Genomic DNA, 18,076 nt, shown 5'->3' with positions numbered 1-18,076 from the left:
GAAGAGCACATACTGTAATACTGGATAACACATATGAAGCCTTTTATAAGGCTTCATTACAACTGCAGTTTTTACTGTTTTGGGTGTTTGGAAGGGTTGCATTTGGAGAGGTTTTTGATACAAGAAAAATCCCAGATGAAAGAGCTGGGACAGAGGGAGCTACAGCACAGGTTTTGCCTTCCACACCATCTCTCTGCCTTCAGTAACCTGCATTGGTCCCCTCTTCTCAGAATGAGTAATTTCTGTCCCTCCACTGCTTGACTCTTTTCTAGATACAAATGATTTGTTCCCAGTAATTCATTTAACACATCAGCATGCGTCTCTCGAACTGATGCTAGCCGTGAGTTTTTTGAGCAAGCTTATTGTCTACATAGTCCTTGTTTGAAGACAAAAAATATTATTTGCATTGTTTTTCTGATAATCAGGGTGCAGCCAACTTTCTGCTGACGTTTCAAATCTGTTGCAAGTCGACATCTGACACTTCAGGAAACCTTACCCTGCAAAAAGTAAGGTTTTCTTCCTTTAAAGTGTAGAACAGGCTTTCTACCATGCTCTTGAGTCTTCAGAAGATTGTGGCAACTGAGTGGCTTCAGTTATGACATGCTTTATCTTTGCTTTTTCATAGCATCACAGACTGTAGGTAGTCTAACATCACTGTGTCTATTGCATAGAAAATCTAGTAGTGGCAAACTCTAATAAGGATCTGTCATTACAACTGTAATTGGTTTGTGCATATGCATATAAGTATACATACTGTATACATTATTTGCAGGATTTGTCCCTACTTGTGCCAAAAATAATATATAAATACGAGTCTATTTTGTCAGCTCTAAAGAGGACAGAAGAAGGGGTTTAAGTCTGTGTTGTGATCACAGAAAGTGTTAAAAGAACAATGAATAATAAGGGGTTACATATTTGCCACTAAAATCTAAAATATGCAAGTGTGTAAGAGTTGTCTGCCCAAGTGCTCAGTTCCTTGAGAAATGAAGCTAATATCCAAGCATGGCTAGATGAACAGCGAGAGAGGAGGATGCGAGAACAGCACTATATCATATTCAGATCAATTCAGTGGAGAAGAGGTGGAGAAAGATTGAGTAAAAACAAACACATTGTTTAGAGGTAGAAATTCACTATGTGTCTCCAGAGCCATTCAGTCCCCTAAAGTAAACTATGTCTTTAAAACAGATAAAAGGCAGTGGAACATAATATTTCCTAGTGCTTGACTGATTCTTGCAGTGGGTCCGAGTCTTGCTGGCCTTGTCAGCAATGCCATCAAATTGGAGGAGACAAAAATAGGTAGAAAAAAGTCTTTTCACAAAGATTCACGAGGAATAGGATGGGCATCTCAAAGGCATTATTCTAAAGTCACCACACCATTTAACAGGGTTCACAAAGCTTTGTCCAGGCGACCTCTAAAAATTAAAACTCAGGAGATAAAGCACGTCAAGGCTAATGTGTATTGGCAAGGCAGAAAAGGAAGGTTTTGCTAAATCTGTTTGCACGCAACCTTCAGCTCAGTATTTTGAGTTCCACACTGTGATGTTATCATGTCATTGAACTGCAAGGTTGAGAAGTGTATTCTTCTCCTATCTTTATTATTAAAACATTGTTAAGCTTAAAAATTGGTTGGGGAGGGGGAGGATTGTTTCTTCCTCAGTTCTTTAATCTGTAGTATTGGGGAGAACACAGCTGTGGCTTTATCTCTAGCACAAGCTTTGGACTTATTTTAGCAAGGTCAGGTTTGCTCCAGGAACAGATCTGATTACCATTATGTCCTTCCTGAAAGGATGTCTCAGAGTACTGTGAAATTCTCTCCATATACAAGGGTCAGTAAAAAAGTAATAACGTTTATAAGGTTGTCATGACAAAACAAGAAGTAGAATTATTTACTTCTAGTTCTTGAGATTTACACTGAACCATAGGGGACCGTTTGATAAACACAGAATGATTTTTAAAAATCAGTAAGAGTGACTGATAGTCGATACCTAGAAGTAAACGGGTTAGAATGAAGAAGATGGAAAAAGTGATAAAATATGGTAGAAAACTTCATGGCTTAATCAGTCAGAGAGCTGTCTCCGGTCACCCGTCTGACATCTAACCTAACCTTTAAACTGTAATTGTAAGGCCTAAGAATGCCTGCCTGTATTTGATAGGGTGTTTTAATTTGGCTCCAGAGTAGTCTCATGAAAGTTTCTACCCCATCTTTCCTTTAGATACTTTAAACCTAAAAAGACCATAACATTATGAATGTGTTACAGGGACCAAAAATACAGGGATAAGGCTAAGAGCACAATTACTCCTTTCCACTCCCAATTCTTTGTGATAAAGAGATTAGAATTTGATGAAGATCAGCCCTAGCTTGTCTTTTTTCCTTGCTGATTTACAAATTCAAAGGAAATGCAAAAACTAAATTTAATGACTACTGTAAAGTTATTTGCCAAGATACTGCAGTTGAACTTCCCTTAAACCTATTATGGCAGTTCCCAGGTAGCCTGCTAACATAACTGACGATGAGAATATCCAGGAAGAAGAAAAAAATTTTATCACAGTACTAAAATATGATCTTTATTTTTTTATCACAATGTAAATATCAACTAAAAATAATCAAGACTTGCCTTTTGTGAGAATAGCAGCTGAGAACTAGAGGTTATCGATACTTTTTGAAAAGCAAGTGGTACATCTTCCTGTAGTGTCCATTAATATGAGCTTTCTCATATGTAGATGAAGATGTCAAAACAGGGTGGGGTTTTTTTGACAAAATGCCGTAAAAACTGGCATTGGGATTTATTCATCAGCAACTTAACTGTCATCTGAAAATAATAATTCCATAAAGTATTATAGACCTTTTAATGAATGTTATTAATAGCTCTTCCCCAATACCAGTGACCATCTGTGACTGCTTCACCATCTGTGATTGCTATTTCAGTTTGGGAGGGGGAAATAAGAATGATATTGGACTGAATTTACAATATAAATTAATAACCAACTAGACCTACTGTAGATGATTAATTTGTCTTTGGTTATAAGTACACACTGAGCAAGAGAAAATTAGTTTCTTTGATTTGTTGGCACAACATGGGTTTGGGAAATGGCCACAGGAAGCTGAAAACAAAATTAAATTGCATTTATTGAAATCTGAAACATGCAAAAGTTGATGGAATTTAGATGAAGAGGATGAAAAGAGCTTAAATGGCACTTGAAAAGGTAGTGAATGTTTCCTTAAAGATCCATGACAAATGCTGTGTTGATTATTGTGATTTGCTAAGGTTAGATAACAGGGGAGCAGCCAAAGAGGGTTGTCAACACTTTTTAAAAACTTTTACAATTTGTTGATGACATATTAGAATAAACAGAGAAAACAGTGATTTTTAAAGTCCTAATTAAAACCAATCTTGTTGACTTCTTATCTGAGTGAAGTAGCATTTATTTCAGAAGAAATTTCACTTTTAATTAATAACAGCTAATGCTTGCTAAAGTGTTGTGCCTGCCTGCAGAGGCAGAAGAGTCAAATTGGTTAACATTCTTTTTACTTCCCTTATTAAACTGTGCTAAAGTGTTTCCATATTTTGCTATTAACATGGCTGCATTCTGTAATAGCTGAGGTGATTATTTTTCACGTTTGTGTATAGAACAATCCCTTTTCCTTTACTAAGGCAAAATTTGTAAGAAGCTATTGGGGAGATAGGATACAATTTCAAAATCATTCAAGTCCCGCTTCTTAATGTATCTACATTTTGTGGGAGCCTAAATTTACTTCAAAACTAAAAAGACCCTTTCAAAAACCATAGCAATATAGGGTTCAATTTAGATTGCATCTAAGTAGTTGTGTTGCCTGCTTTCCTAGTTGATGAAGAGAGATAGGCACCTCCAAAAAATGACTCATCAGCATAAGGTAGATACTTCTCCTAGATCAGGGTGAATCACCCTTCTGCCATTAACTGTCGGGAAGTCTGGATGTCTGGACTGAACTAAGTTCCTGTATTTTTATACTGCTTAACTTTTTTGAAGTTTTAAACTGGAGCTTTGGAAGTGGACAAATTTCATGTAAGGAAGTCTTCAGCGAACTGAAGAAAGGTCACACCACGTTTGTAAAGTACAAGAATCTTCCCTGAAAATTCAGCAGAGGTGATGCAAAAAATGACAAGGTGGACTAAGAACTGCCTGGTTTACCAAGTGTGTTGGCACCAGAAAGTCCTGCTTTGGTGTCTGGATTTCAGTAAAAGTTATAGCTTCTCCGTATGTGCTCAGTGTCTGGCTCAGAGACTTTTATTTGATTGTACAGATTATACATATATTTATATATGAATATGTATATATATACATTTATAATTATACATTTTTTCCTATTAAATAAAAGGAAGGTGTATAGGTCTAGATATATTCCCCTCCCACACACACACATGCATTGTGTATGTTTATATTTAAGTATACGGAGATAAAAAAGCCAACTTTTAAATTACAGTCAATTCAGTTTCAAGAACATAAAGTAGATTTTTCAGTCTTAGGCTAAACAAAGTCCTAGTGAGTGTCACCCTTATTTTGCATTAGATTGTTTATTTTCCTGACTTTTAGCAGGCTGCCAGCATTTTTTCTTGTCCTTTTCTGCTGCTTCTTCACAGATACTGCAAGTTTCCTCTTCATTAACATATGTGGTTAAGATATAAAGCCATACCATGAAAAATAATTTAAAAAGCTGTGATTAATTTGTGATCAAGCCTCCAGAATAGTGATTAGTCTTGTTTCTTCTGTTACAGACAAAAGGTTCTTCAAGCATAACTCCATCAAGCACTCAAAAGAAGGTGAAGAGGACTCTGCCCAACCCACCCCCAGAGGAAGCAACATCAGGAACTCAGTCACCATATACTTCTGTGGGATCAGTTTCACGTAGGAGGATTTGTAGGACCAACACTATGGCCAGAGCCAAAATTCTTCAGGATATAGACAGGGAATTGGATCTGGTAGAACGTGAATCAGCCAAGCTTAGGAAGAAGCAAGCAGAGCTAGATGAGGAGGAAAAAGAAATAGATGCCAAGCTGAGATACTTGGAAATGGGCATTAATAGGAGGAAAGAAGCCTTGCTAAAAGAAAGAGAAAAGAGAGAGCGTGCCTATCTCCAAGGAGTAGCAGAAGAACGTGATTATATGTCAGACAGTGAAGTTAATAATACCAGGTCAACCAGAATAGAAACTCAGCATGGCTTGGAAAGACCACGTACTGCACCCCAGACAGAATTTAACCAGTTTATGCCACCACAAACCCAGCCAGAAACACAGTTTGCCCCTGCTACAAGCCCATATGCTCAATATCAGTATTCATCTCCTGCCCTACCTACTCAAGCACCAACTCAGTTCACACAGCAATCACATTACCAACAACAGCAGCCTTTGTATCACCAGCAGGTCTCACCCTATCAGACCCAGACAGGTTTCCAGACAGGAGCTACTATGTCCTATACTCCACAGGCTCAACCGCCACCCTCTCAACAGCCATCGTACCAACTCCCATCACAGATGATGGTGATACAGCCAAAGCCAAGACAACCTACATTATATTTGGAGCCTAAGATAACAACAAACTATGATGTAATTCGCAATCAGCCTCTCATGATAGCACCAGTTTCAACTGACAATAATTATGCAGTTTCCCAGCTGGGCAGTAAATACTCTACCTTGGACTTAAGGATAGGACTAGATGAGAGAAACAGCATAGCAAGCAGTCCTATATCAAGCATATCTGCAGATTCATTCTATGCAGATATAGACCACCACCATACACCCCGAAATTATGTGCTGATTGATGATATAGGAGAACTTACTAAAGGAACAGGAGCACTTGGTTCCAGTTTTAGCCTCCATGAGAAAGATCTGACCAAAACAGATCGACTGCTTCGCACAACTGAGGCCAGGAGAGCACAAGAAGTGACAGACTTCCTAGCACCGCTGCAGACTTCTTCTCGGTTACATTCCTATGTTAAAGCTGATGAAGACCCAATGGAGGACCCTTATGAGCTCAAACTTCTGAAACACCAAATAAAACAAGAGTTCCGTAGAGGTGCAGAAAGTCTTGATCATCTGGCTGGCCTGTCACAGTATTACCATGCGGAGGGCAGCTACAGGCATTTTCCAAAGTCTGAGAAATACAGCATAGGTAGGCTCACTCTTGAGAAACAGGCTGCTAAGCAGCTCCCAGCAGCCCTCCTTTACCAGAAGCAGTCAAAACACAAGAAAGGTTTGATAGACCCCAAACTAACAAAGTTTTCACCTATCCAAGAAAGCAGAGACCTTGAGCCTGACTATTCAAGCTATATGACTTCTAGCACTTCAACACTTGGGGGAATTACTACTAGGGCGAGGCTTCTTCAGGATGATATCACTTTTGGCCTCAGAAAAAACATCACTGACCAACAGAAATATATGGGGCCACCACTGACTTCATCCATTGGAGCAGGCCTTGGGACTGCACTAGGTCCAACAATGAGATCCACATTACAAGATGAAGCAGACAAGTCTTATAGCAGTGGCAGTAGATCTAGGCCCTCATCAAGACCCTCCTCAGTTTATGGGCTTGATTTGTCATTGAAAAGAGATTCTTCCAGTTCTTCTTTAAGACTGAAAGCTCAAGAAGCTGAACCCCTAGATGTTTCCTTTAGTCATGCAGCACCTTCTGGAAGAACTAAACCCACTAGTCTACCTATTAGCCAAAGCAGGGGAAGGATCCCAATAGTAGCGCAGAACTCAGAGGAAGAGAGCCCACTAAGTCCCGTTGGCCAGCCAATGGGAATGGCAAGAGCAGCAGCTGGACCCTTGCCACCAATATCTGCAGATACCAGGGACCAGTTTGGATCGAGCCATTCATTACCTGAGGTCCAGCAACATATGAGGGAGGAGTCACGGACTCGAGGCTATGATCGAGATATAGCCTTCATCATGGATGACTTCCAGCATGCCATGTCAGACAGTGAAGGTAAATTAGGCCTCAGACTGGTATCTTACTATCACAACGCAAATCCTCATTTCTATGCATGTGTCTAATTTTTGTTATTCTGCAAAAAATTTTTCTTTTTTCTGTTCCTTGGTGCATCTTCTGTGTATCTACATTTTTTGGGTTTGATTTGTTTTATTTGATATTTTTTATTTTGCCCTTAGAGTGTTTTCTGGATGGTGTTAAGCTACTCTAGCATGCTCACTGTATTGTTGTTGATTTGCTTTCCTTTTGGTTTGCTTGTGCATTTTCCTTTTCACTTGGTGATGTCTACTTTTCTAATGATACTGTGTAGAATATTCCATGTACAATACATATCCTGCCATCAGTCTTTATGTGGAGCCTTCTGCAGTGACTGTGAATCATTGAACTTATTTGCAATAGTTTTTGTTGGGATTTGGAGATAATCTCCCAAATCCTCTAAAAAACTCTAATGATTTTATTTGCATGAAATTCCATGATAAAATTCAAGAATTGATAATTCCATCTCCCGATGCACCACTTTAGACCTGCATTTATAGAGAAATAGTATGTTCATTAAGTACATATTGTATGTTAGAACCATATAGAACTTAACATGATAGCAAAATAACATTCTACATATGGTTTGTTGAAAACATCCTGTCATGTGGACTTCTGTGCATTCAGAATTGTGATGATGTAAGATAATTTGTCATTTGGATGGTGCAAGACAATCTCATCCTTCAATAAACTTGCATAAAATATTTTACTTCTATTGATGGATTATGCAGTGTAGCTGGTTTTATATCCACCCATACAGTCTGTCTGCCAAATAAGCACAAGAGTTTATCTCACTTAGGTTCATGAAAGGAACCTTTCCGATGTATTATAAATGGTGCAATTAAAAATGTTTCTTCTGAATAAGTACAGCAGAATGTTAAAGCTGATGTTAAGTACTAAATAATTGCAAATTATGTATCAGTTTTGTTTGAGTTAGTTCAGACTTAATATATTCTAAATTGTTTAAAAAGCATAAAGACAGTTTGAAAGAAAATGAAATTAATATGTTCGAAATTGTATGCGCTCCCTTAACTTTTTCTTATGTGTATTTACTGCACAATAAAAGAGACTTTCCATGCGCTATATTGTCTGTAAATGGCAATGATTGTCTCAAAAGACACATTTGCATGATTATGAAGTAGTACGGTTTATTTTTCAAGCTTATATTAACCTCAGTGTTTATTATTGCATTATTGCTTTTCTACATAAGCTAAATCTTTCATAAGTGTTAGAAAATTGAATCTATTAGATATTTACAAACTCCTCATGGAGTCTGTGTTTCAGAGGAGGTTCAGGATCATCAACTGTTTTTATTTTTATCACAAGTTTAAGTGTTTTCATTGTTCTTAAATTCTTAGCACACAAAGTATTATAATTAAAGCTTAAGGCAGTTGAAAGGAACTCCCCAAGTTGCAATATGTATTATTCTTAACTAAATAGGTGTTGTCTCAGCTCAACTTGTGACTTTTAAGGCTCATTCTAGGGTCACATTGTGAAATATATAGGACTTTCCTCCCAAAAATTAAGGGGAACCAAACTGTACCAATAAAAAGCCTATTTTGATCTATTCTACCTCATATAAACAGGTCATAGGGAATTACATTTCTGCACTACTGTGCCTTACATTTCTGTTATCTATTTGTACAAGGCACACATGTTACATGTTAGGCTGAACATGTTTTAGTTTTAAATTAATCTCTGATTAGTTACACTCTTTCAGAAGTATTCTAACTCAATTCACATATTCCTTCCCCTTTCAGCCTTATTTTTTCTAATTTCTGTCAAGCTTTTGTTTCTTCACAAGTAGCTCATTTTTGCACCATTATTTGTAAAGTGTTGGGAAATCAAAATGGTTTATGACATTTTCAAATATGCTGTCTAATAGCAAGTAACTTGAACTGAAAATAATTCATATAATTTGGATGTAAGGTAAAAAATGTTCCAAAGAAGCAATTACAGTTCTTCAGAAAGTTATGGCCTTGTTTTCTCCAGACTGTATTTCTCTCGGTAGTGCCCTGACAGTTATTCTGGTGTGTTGCATCCAGCCTTTTAACAGTTTGCTTTGCTTTTCTCTTTTTTCTTTTTTTAAACAACTACTGCATGCTGGTGATGAGATTTCATTAAAAGAAAACAGTCTTAAGCACCCTCTCGGGAAAACTCTTCTTGTGCTAAAGCTTGAATTTTCATCTTTAGCAACTTTTAAAAGTTAATGCAAGTCAAAGTATTAAATTTAAATGTTTTTTCTTGAGTTCAAATTGAGAGATGTGCTTGGCTTACTGTTCATTTTTGAAGAGTCACATTCCGTAACAGGTACCAGAAGAGAATATAAATTGGACTTTGGGGCCAAACTTTCTGTTTTTCACTAAGTACACCTAAATACTGTAACAAATCTTAAAACCATGCTTCAGTCATAAGTAGTACCTACACTAGGATCCCAAACATCAAACAGATTTAAAAAAATCTCTTTAGTGTCAAAAGACCACAACATACAGAGGTCTCCACTGAAAATAAATAGCAATCTGAGCTTTGAAACATCTGGTATTTTCTCAGATTCCAAATGCCATGAAAGGTCCTACCTAGAAAATAGCTTTTTATTAACCCCAAAACTGCCACAGTTTGCATGAACTATTAAGTATGTTGAAGATACTAATTTTCAAGGAAGCTGAAGCTAGTGCTCAATTTTATGAATGTAAGTAGTCCCTGGTAGTCAGCTGAGAAGATATAAAATGTACCTTTTATCAACTAGATTTTTTTTCCTTTTATATGCTAATTTGTTAATTCTACCATAGAGTTTAGAAGTTTAAAATGGAGGTATGACGACATCAAGACATTAACACAGCTGAGCCCTAGTAATTTTTCATCTGTGGGATTTAGAGTGATCACTATTAGTTCTCCGATCAAGTTTCTTAGACTCCACAGCCTGGAGCTCAATTTCACCTTGTTAACCTGTGTGTGATTACCAGCATGGGACCTTATTCACTCCAGCAGGAGTTCTTTACAGGTGGAACCATCTGGCTGCATATTGTTAGTCTTAGAAAAAAGGATGTATCCTCTAAGACTGTCAGTGATTCATCATCTTGGCTGTTCTCAGGTTTCCAGCTGAAACAAATCCCAACTAATCAAGCCAAAACCAATTAAGTGTGTGTGTATGTCCATGAGTGTGGAGTGTGTGTGTCTATATATACATAAATACATACCTTTTTAAATTTCATATAAAATGCACACATTCATCACAGTCTGATAAAAAAGTAGGCTGGTCTGAACTGCATTATGGCATTCTATATAATGTGCTAGCTTTTCTAAACAAATCTAGCAAAAGTTATTTCAGCTGAGACAGGAGGAGAAAAGAAATATTCTTTCTTCTGCTCAGGTAATGACAGAGATTGCAATAGTCAGCGTTAGTATCTGGGATCAGAAAAATGCATTAGGTTCTTCATGTAAGCTTCAGTGAGAATTTCAGTCAGGATGAGTTATGAAGCAAGCACTAGTCAGTTGGCATAAATGTGTGAAGCATAAAGGATTTGTATATTAGATCATAATGGTTTATTGAGAGCAATTAATCAATAACTAATCACTAACCAGACAAGCATCAGCCTTTAATAATGTTTCTACTTAATTCATATATGCTGATCTAAATAATATTTTCAAACCATTTCATATTATATCAAATTTGTGCGCAGTTAGGAAGGAAGAGACTGTATAATATCTGAACGAAGATTAAGAATTATCCAAACGCCTAATGTAACATAGGATGTTGGTTTTGCCATGTACAAAATATTATTTTTCAAAAATCATGCATATATATTATTCCTCTTTTTGGAGAAATTTAATAAAATAAATATAAAAAAATATTTTTTTTTCTCCTATTAAACTTTTTTCCAATTATTTGTTAAACCAACTAGATTATGTTTACTTTAACAACTAAATAGAGAAGATTATGCATGCTAGTACCATTTTTCATTTTAAATTCTCTTCTGTGTCACAGAACAATTGCATTCCCTCTTGTTACTATGGCAACAACTGACCTTATTTAAGGTTTGCAATTTCTGGTGGTTTTGCTGAAACAAATATTGTCTTTCTTTGAATTCGAAATTTATCTTGCTTATTAAAGCATAACATTCAAACTCTCATTACATTCTGATTAGCTGCATGTTGTTTTGCTTTACACTGATGGGCAATATAGATGAAAATCTGTATGTTGTATAGTGGAAATTAATTTAAACACACAAGAGCTGATTCTGATCCCAGTGGAGTGAAACCTATGTCAGTTGACCCAACAGTCATTAGGCATAAATATGTGTATTTGCAAAACTATAGAATATAAGAACATTAGTCTTATAGAATTACTGCAGAAAGAACATTCTGGCTAACTTTCTACACACAAAGAAGGTTCATACTGCAAAATCGGGGGATGGAATTCAAAATGAGAACACTTAAAATATTTATGCTTAGAATTACAAAGTGTATAGATTGCTTCATATCTGCTTTGATTTGGGATGATACAGATTTCATAAAGGAGTCTCAGTTTTCCTATAAGTAGTTCTAAATTATTTCCAAAATATTTGAATAATATCTAGTTCAGAAGTCTGGGAATTAGTGGAGGTCGGGTTTTAAGGGGTGATTTTTTGGGTTTTGATTTGGTTTTGGGTTTTGATTGTGTTTTTTTTTCCTTAGCTTACTGCAAAGTATCTAATTTGACTAATTTTTTTTTCATGAAACATTTTAGAAATGTGAGAAATCTGCAGTGTATTTCTGATCTACCAGAAGGAAGGAAATGGCTGTAGCACCAGGCAGCGGGTTTCTTCTGGTATTTAATATCCATAGTTTTGACATAAACAGAATCTTCTCACTTGGCTGTGTCACTTACAGCTAAATTACACCTGAGTTCAATGTCTCAAGTCTCGCCTGTAACTTTGCTTTAGCTGCATGGCCACTATATAATAATCACTATGCATGTTTGCTACGCACAGTGCACATTATTGCCCTTTGCCCACCACTGGATCAGAACATTTGACCTGTCCTTGGTTTTCAAAGCCTATCATCTCCGTCGGGAAGAAACAGATTGGTTTGACAAGCCCAGGGAATCTCGTTTGGAGAATGGACATGGCCTCGACAGAAGGCTGCCAGAGAAGTTGTCCCACTCTCGACCACCAAGTCAACACCAAGATCAAGTAAGCTATCAAGTAAGATGTGCCTTTAGTTGTGTAAGTGTTTGACAATTTATTCATACTGTCTGATAGTGTAGGGACTACAGGATTAATCAAATTCCATCTACAGTCATCTGAAGTGCTGTTGAACCTGTATTTGTCATCAGTACTTGATGATGAAATTAGGGTGACATTGATCTGCAATTCAGTATTAATTTTGCAGGTTTTCTTTTGATTTTTGAAACATAGCTGAAAGGAGTTAATCTGCTAACCAGAGCTATTTATACATTAGGTAATCCTATTAAAACTAAAAAAAAAGAAGGCAGTCCCATTTCACTTTATCAGTTTAATCCCATCCAAATTCAAGCCCATTCTTTTAGTAGTTAAAAGAAATTAGTTACTTTATGCTGTTGACACTTGTTCCCACTTTTAGTTGGTCAGTATAATCCCAAAAGTCTGTGATCGTTTACTGAATAAGACTTTATCAATTAGGAATTAGAATGCTTTATTTATTACAGCGAAAAAGAAAAATACTCTATTCTGCTTTTCAAGCTTGCCAGCTTTGAAATCTAGTTCACCTTAGTATACTGTGACATATCCTCCTTATATTAAGGAAGTTTATATATTTCAGATCTTTAAGGTCTTAACTTGATTGTTTCAGTTATCATTTTTACTGATTGATTGAGATTATGCTCTGTTTTCCATGAGATGCAATGGATGGAAGACAAGGTATCGCGTGGCCCCTTTCTGGCATTCAATAGCTTATACTGCTCATATTAATTCCTCCAATAATATACAGAAAGGAATATCCTACTCTCATGCACCCTTCAAAACTTTTTTGCTGGTGAGCATTTTCACTGACATTTGACAATAGAATGTAGGGTTTATGAAGTAAGAAATCAAATATCTTACAGTACAAGCTGCCGTTTATTTTTATTTTTCCATCTTTTCCTATCTCTGGTTTAGCATATATTGAGATTTACAGAGCCTAGATTGTACTGAGACTGCCCATTTCTTGTTGAGAAAGAGGGCTTTACAAGATACAAGTGTTACAAGAATCTGTTCAAATAACTCACTCTATGAACCAATTTTATTGCAGGATAAAGGATGTTTTATAGAGTTTTCACAACTCTTACTGTCACTAGCAGTAGATGGAAAAAATGCCTACTTGAGCATTTTAATCTTCATGAGAAACATGCATTATTCCTAGCATACATAATTGTATTTGACCACTACAGCATTGTGATATAAAATTTAAAAATTGTTTTGAAAACCTAGTTTATCCAACAAAAAGATTTCTGTTATCCTGAGCTCTGTGATGTGGAGGTGGTCAGTAAAACATATTTCACTTTTAGCACTCCAGAGCTGTTGCCCTTGGAAACAGTTGCAGGGCAAGTTACTAGTTGTAAAGGTCCGATCTTTGTTTTTTCTCTCATATAAATAGCACTACATTAGGACTGGTTGAAAGACTTTGATCAACATTTTTCATGAGGAAAGTTAAGGGGCCTGAGAGTTCCTGTTTTCCTGGATTATTTCCAGAAGGGAAATAAATTTTTTGTCTCCCGGAAGCTGTTGTGATATCCACGTTTTTATATGGAAATAGAGATAGCACTTTTAAAATCTTGCCAAAGGCATTTTTAAGGGTTTTGTAAAATCTGGGATGGAAATTGGAGAGTGAACATCTTCTAAATAATTTTGTGTGGTATTATGTAAAGGCTGTGCAGAAGAAAAGTGATGTGGAAAGAGAAGCTTTAAAACAGTTGCCTTTTCATTTGTTTCCATCCAGGTGAGGTACTGTCATTCACCCACTGGTACAGAATAGTGTCACTGTGTCTGCAGAAGGGAGAAATGCCAGCTCTCATCAACTTTACATCATCTACCTTGTCAAAATATTTACTCAGTTTACTCAGAGCTTGTGTATGTTGAATATCTTCTGTGAACATTTGTTTGAGATAACTTTAAAAAAAAATGTATTTTCAGACACATCCAGAAATTAAATTACTTTAAGACAAGATAAAAAGTGTCAGAGCCATTTTAAAAAAGTTTCATTAGCTCCACATTGAATTCTGAAAGTAAAACACTTAGCAAAGTAAATCAATGTTAACATCTCTATTGTTTAGCATTCATTTTATATTTTAAAGCTATCAAGAAAAATAAACCCTTTTCAGGCCAATTTCACACTCCCTAAAGGCTTTTTCAGTCCTGTCTCTTCTTTAACAAAAAAGTTGGTGAGTTCATTGTCCCATGCTGTCTCTCTCCTGTATACACAACCGCGTTCTGCACAGAGAGCTGTAGTGTCCAAGCATAATGTACTCTACAGCCAAAGGTGGCAAATCATTCTTCATCCTGACCATCTGGAGAGGTCCACCTTCACCTAGAGCTTGCTTTGTTGCAGAGGCTTTCCTGAAATCTGTTAGGATGACAGTTGCCTAGTTAGCATAGTAATTAAGCCATTGCAATTCCTTTAGTATCCTGTACTGAGAGCAAACCAGCCACAAAAGGAAGAATTTGCATCAGTAGCACTAATCTGCTTGTAACATATCAGTCAAAGTTTCCAGATACACTTATTGGCTGTCAATTTGTCATTCGTATTTCCTCCTTTGTAAAAAATGTGAATTTTACTGACCACTATGATATTTGTACTCCAGAGAGTTTTGTTTCACGTGTGTGAAACATCAATTTCCTTACTAGATAAAATCAGAACTGCTTGATTACGTCCCACAGAGCTTGTACATGTCAAGGTTATAAATAAAGCACAACCCTGGGCTTTTGAAGTGAGAATGCAGTGGAGTGACAACCCTGAACTTGCAGGTTTCCATGGATTTCTTATAAACTAGTGGATTAGGCTCACATACTGTATTATTAATTTTAAAATATATTTGTTTCTATAGCAACTCCTGTGGTGCTACATAGTATTCTTAAATTGCATTAAATTGCAGTGCAGTTTAGTATTTTAATAGCTATTTCCCAAAATAGTGATTCTGAATTGCTTACCTGAGGAAGGTAAACATGGTTTAAAGCTAATCAATACATAATCTATTGCAGATTTCTCACTGATCCCTGTTGACCTCAGCAGTTTGCTTAATCACTTCCAGTTGAGCAGCAACTTCTTTAAATCTTTAGACATCAAGGCTATTTTTGTGATTATTTTCTGTGAAAATGATTTGTATATCCTGAAATAAATTGGCTATTTCAAATGGGTTGGGAAGGAACAGTAGGAGGATGTGTCAGAGGAGTAAGAGATCATGACAAGGTGGACACTGAGCGTATATTAACAGATGATAAGTAGCTTTACAGTGAGGGGTTTTAAATACAGAACTTCCAGTGACCATAGGTGGGTCTTTTTAAGCCCTAAATGAAGAATAAAATCCCCAAATCATCATAATACTAGTGTGTTGTCGTCAGTTCACCTTGGCAAGAGTTTTCTGATCACAAAAAGAAGGCAAGGGCTGTAGAGATGCAACCTTTTGAATGTTAATCCCCTATTTCTAACGGCCCTCAAAAAGTATATGCTTGTCTTGGTTCATGGGTCTGTACCATTCCGTTGAAATTTAAGTCACGCCTTTTTAGGGATACTTGCATATTTAGAAATTATGAGAAAATGGGTCATAAGATGAGCAGTGGGGTTAAAATGAGAAAATGCTATTTGTGACAGAGATCCAGAAGGCTGCCTGCAAACTTTTATTCCTCATTTTCTAAGTCCATTCTGCTTAGTTTTGATTGTTTTCCAACTTTCAAGGAGATTTCATTTGAGTTTGTAGTAAACTGCTTTCTCTGAGGCTTGGATGGGGAGGCATTTTGTGATTCAGATTCTCTGGAAATACTATGAGAAATAGGACATGTCCAAATTTAGTGTAATTGTTAAAACAGCTAATCTAATGAATGAATTTTTACCTACCTCCGCACTGTAATTCAAGATGGAATTTAGCAGGCAGTTTCTCATTTTTCAGTCACCCAGAAATGTTGTTCTCACTGTGTGCCAGAATGACATCTAAATCAAAAGGCAGAGTTCTGTACTGACCTAATTGCAGATGCAAAGACCACTCGCTTCGCAATTTATTAATGAGCAGGAACATTGTATTTGTTAAGGTTTTCTTCAATGCTTCTTTCACAAAGTAGGTCTGTCATCAGGGATCTATCAGTAGAGAGAATTTTCCACGTTTAGGATTTCTAAAGAACTTGACCATCTTGCTCTGCACAGAGGAAATGTAGCCGTCCAAAGGGGCAGGATTACCTTTGCTGTGGAAATTCCTGGTGCTGGCTTTCACGAGACTTGTGTGATCATGCAAGTACCTGTGGTATTTGGAAATTAGGATAGATACTGTCTGACCCATCACCTTGAGCATCCACCATCCTGTTCCTGGGTACCTAACCCAGGTAAAATTTCCCTTGAAGACTGTATTTCCTAAAGGACTACATCCAGGCATAGCTGCTGAGACTCATATTATCGGGCCCTGTGTAAGATATTGGTGGAAGCGGAGGTGCAGAACCACTTAAAAACAGAAATTACTGTGGCTTTGATGACCTGATCCAAAGACCAGTTAATATGTTATAACTGTTGCTATGGTCTTTGCCTGGAATACTAAATACACTTGATGCATTTTATTTTTTAAACTTAAATACAGCACTAAAAAATTTTTCCTTCTTAATTGTCCTCTTTACCTTATAAAATTCCCTTATATGAGGCTTCCATAGAGTTTCTTGTTTAGACAAAACGTGTAAAGACAACAAAGGGAAAATAAAGTGTATATTTAAACTGATTTTCTGTAACAGTGTTAGAAAACCTCAGCACATTTATTTGCCATTTGTTCCATTTTTTTGGGGGGCCTTTGAGCTGACTAATAACGTGAAACACATGACCAGAGCTCACATTCCTGGAGGAAATGCTTTATAGTCCAGTTTTCATTTAACTCACTGGGATGCAACCTCCAAGGGCCCGCTGAGTAATGTGCAGAAAAGAAGTGACCCAAGTCCCCTGTCAGCTCAGAGAGGAAGGTACACTGGAGAGTCAAAACGTGTCTGTAATGAGTAGAGGGTGGCATTGCCAGTGCTGAACCGCAAAAGTTGTTACTCAAGTATATGGAATGCTCCCAAAAAGGTAAGGAAGGGATCTCCACGACAAGGGCAGATGGCAGGAATCTGTGGGGTTTGTAGCAAATAAGCAGGATCGAGTCACTTTTTGCCCTGTGACTTAAACCTGGGCTTGGGGACTTACATGTCCTCTGTTCCTTGCAGCAGAGGGACTGCCCCTTCTGTGCCGTAGCACAGACTTACGCTGTTGGGATTGTGCAGCCTCGGGGGAGGGGGTCCCTCTGTATCTTCACCAGGGGAACTGGTGGAAAAGTCAGCTAGAAGGGACGCTGGAATACATTCAGGTGAAGTGAACTCACCTTTAGCGAAAGGTAGATGTGGACGCTTGGCAACACAAAATAATTTGTGTTCTACAGGGTTTCAAATGGACTAGTAGATTTCATATAGGTATATATGGGCATTAGTGGTTAAAGTAAACCCATCAAAATCAACATAACTGTTCTTTCCATTAGCTATTTACAGTAACCACTGTTTTTTCCTATTTATGCTGCCACTTTCAGACAAATACTGTTCTGAAGGTAAATGGCTAATGACATGTTCAATTTAACTACCGATTCCCACCAACAATAAAAAATAATGTGCTATCCTGAATGCTAATAAACTTTAATGCTTTTATTCATAACTATATGAATCACCAAGATTTATACTTATCATAAAATTCTGGAAGTGAAAGTAATGAGGAAGTAATAGACTAAAGTAGGAGACAGTCTATATTTTCTGATAAATTTGTCAGCAAAAATCATGTACAATATGGCATTGAATATTATTGGATTATTATTTATTCAAAAAAGCAATCTGGCTAAAGAAAGCTATGACAGAGCAATTAAAAACAACGT

The 18,076-nt window shown here is 36.8% G+C and overlaps 1 protein-coding gene across 1 annotated transcript in view; it reads left to right on the top strand.

Annotated features, from left to right (window-relative positions):
- Nucleotides 1–18,076, top strand: part of PCLO (piccolo presynaptic cytomatrix protein) — a 385,829-nt gene that overhangs the window by 223,863 nt on the left and 143,890 nt on the right. Inside the window, exons 8-9 of the mRNA XM_074166467.1 lie at nt 4,755–6,963; nt 12,037–12,185. Coding sequence (XP_074022568.1) covers nt 4,755–6,963; nt 12,037–12,185 — 2,358 coding nt within the window. The remainder of the gene's footprint in view (nt 1–4,754; nt 6,964–12,036; nt 12,186–18,076) is intronic.

Source organism: Numenius arquata, chromosome 2 (assembly GCF_964106895.1).
Source record: "Numenius arquata chromosome 2, bNumArq3.hap1.1, whole genome shotgun sequence".
Taxonomy (NCBI): domain Eukaryota; kingdom Metazoa; phylum Chordata; class Aves; order Charadriiformes; family Scolopacidae; genus Numenius; species Numenius arquata.
Note: the sequence above shows the minus strand (reverse complement) of the source record. Positions and strands in the feature narration are given on the sequence as shown.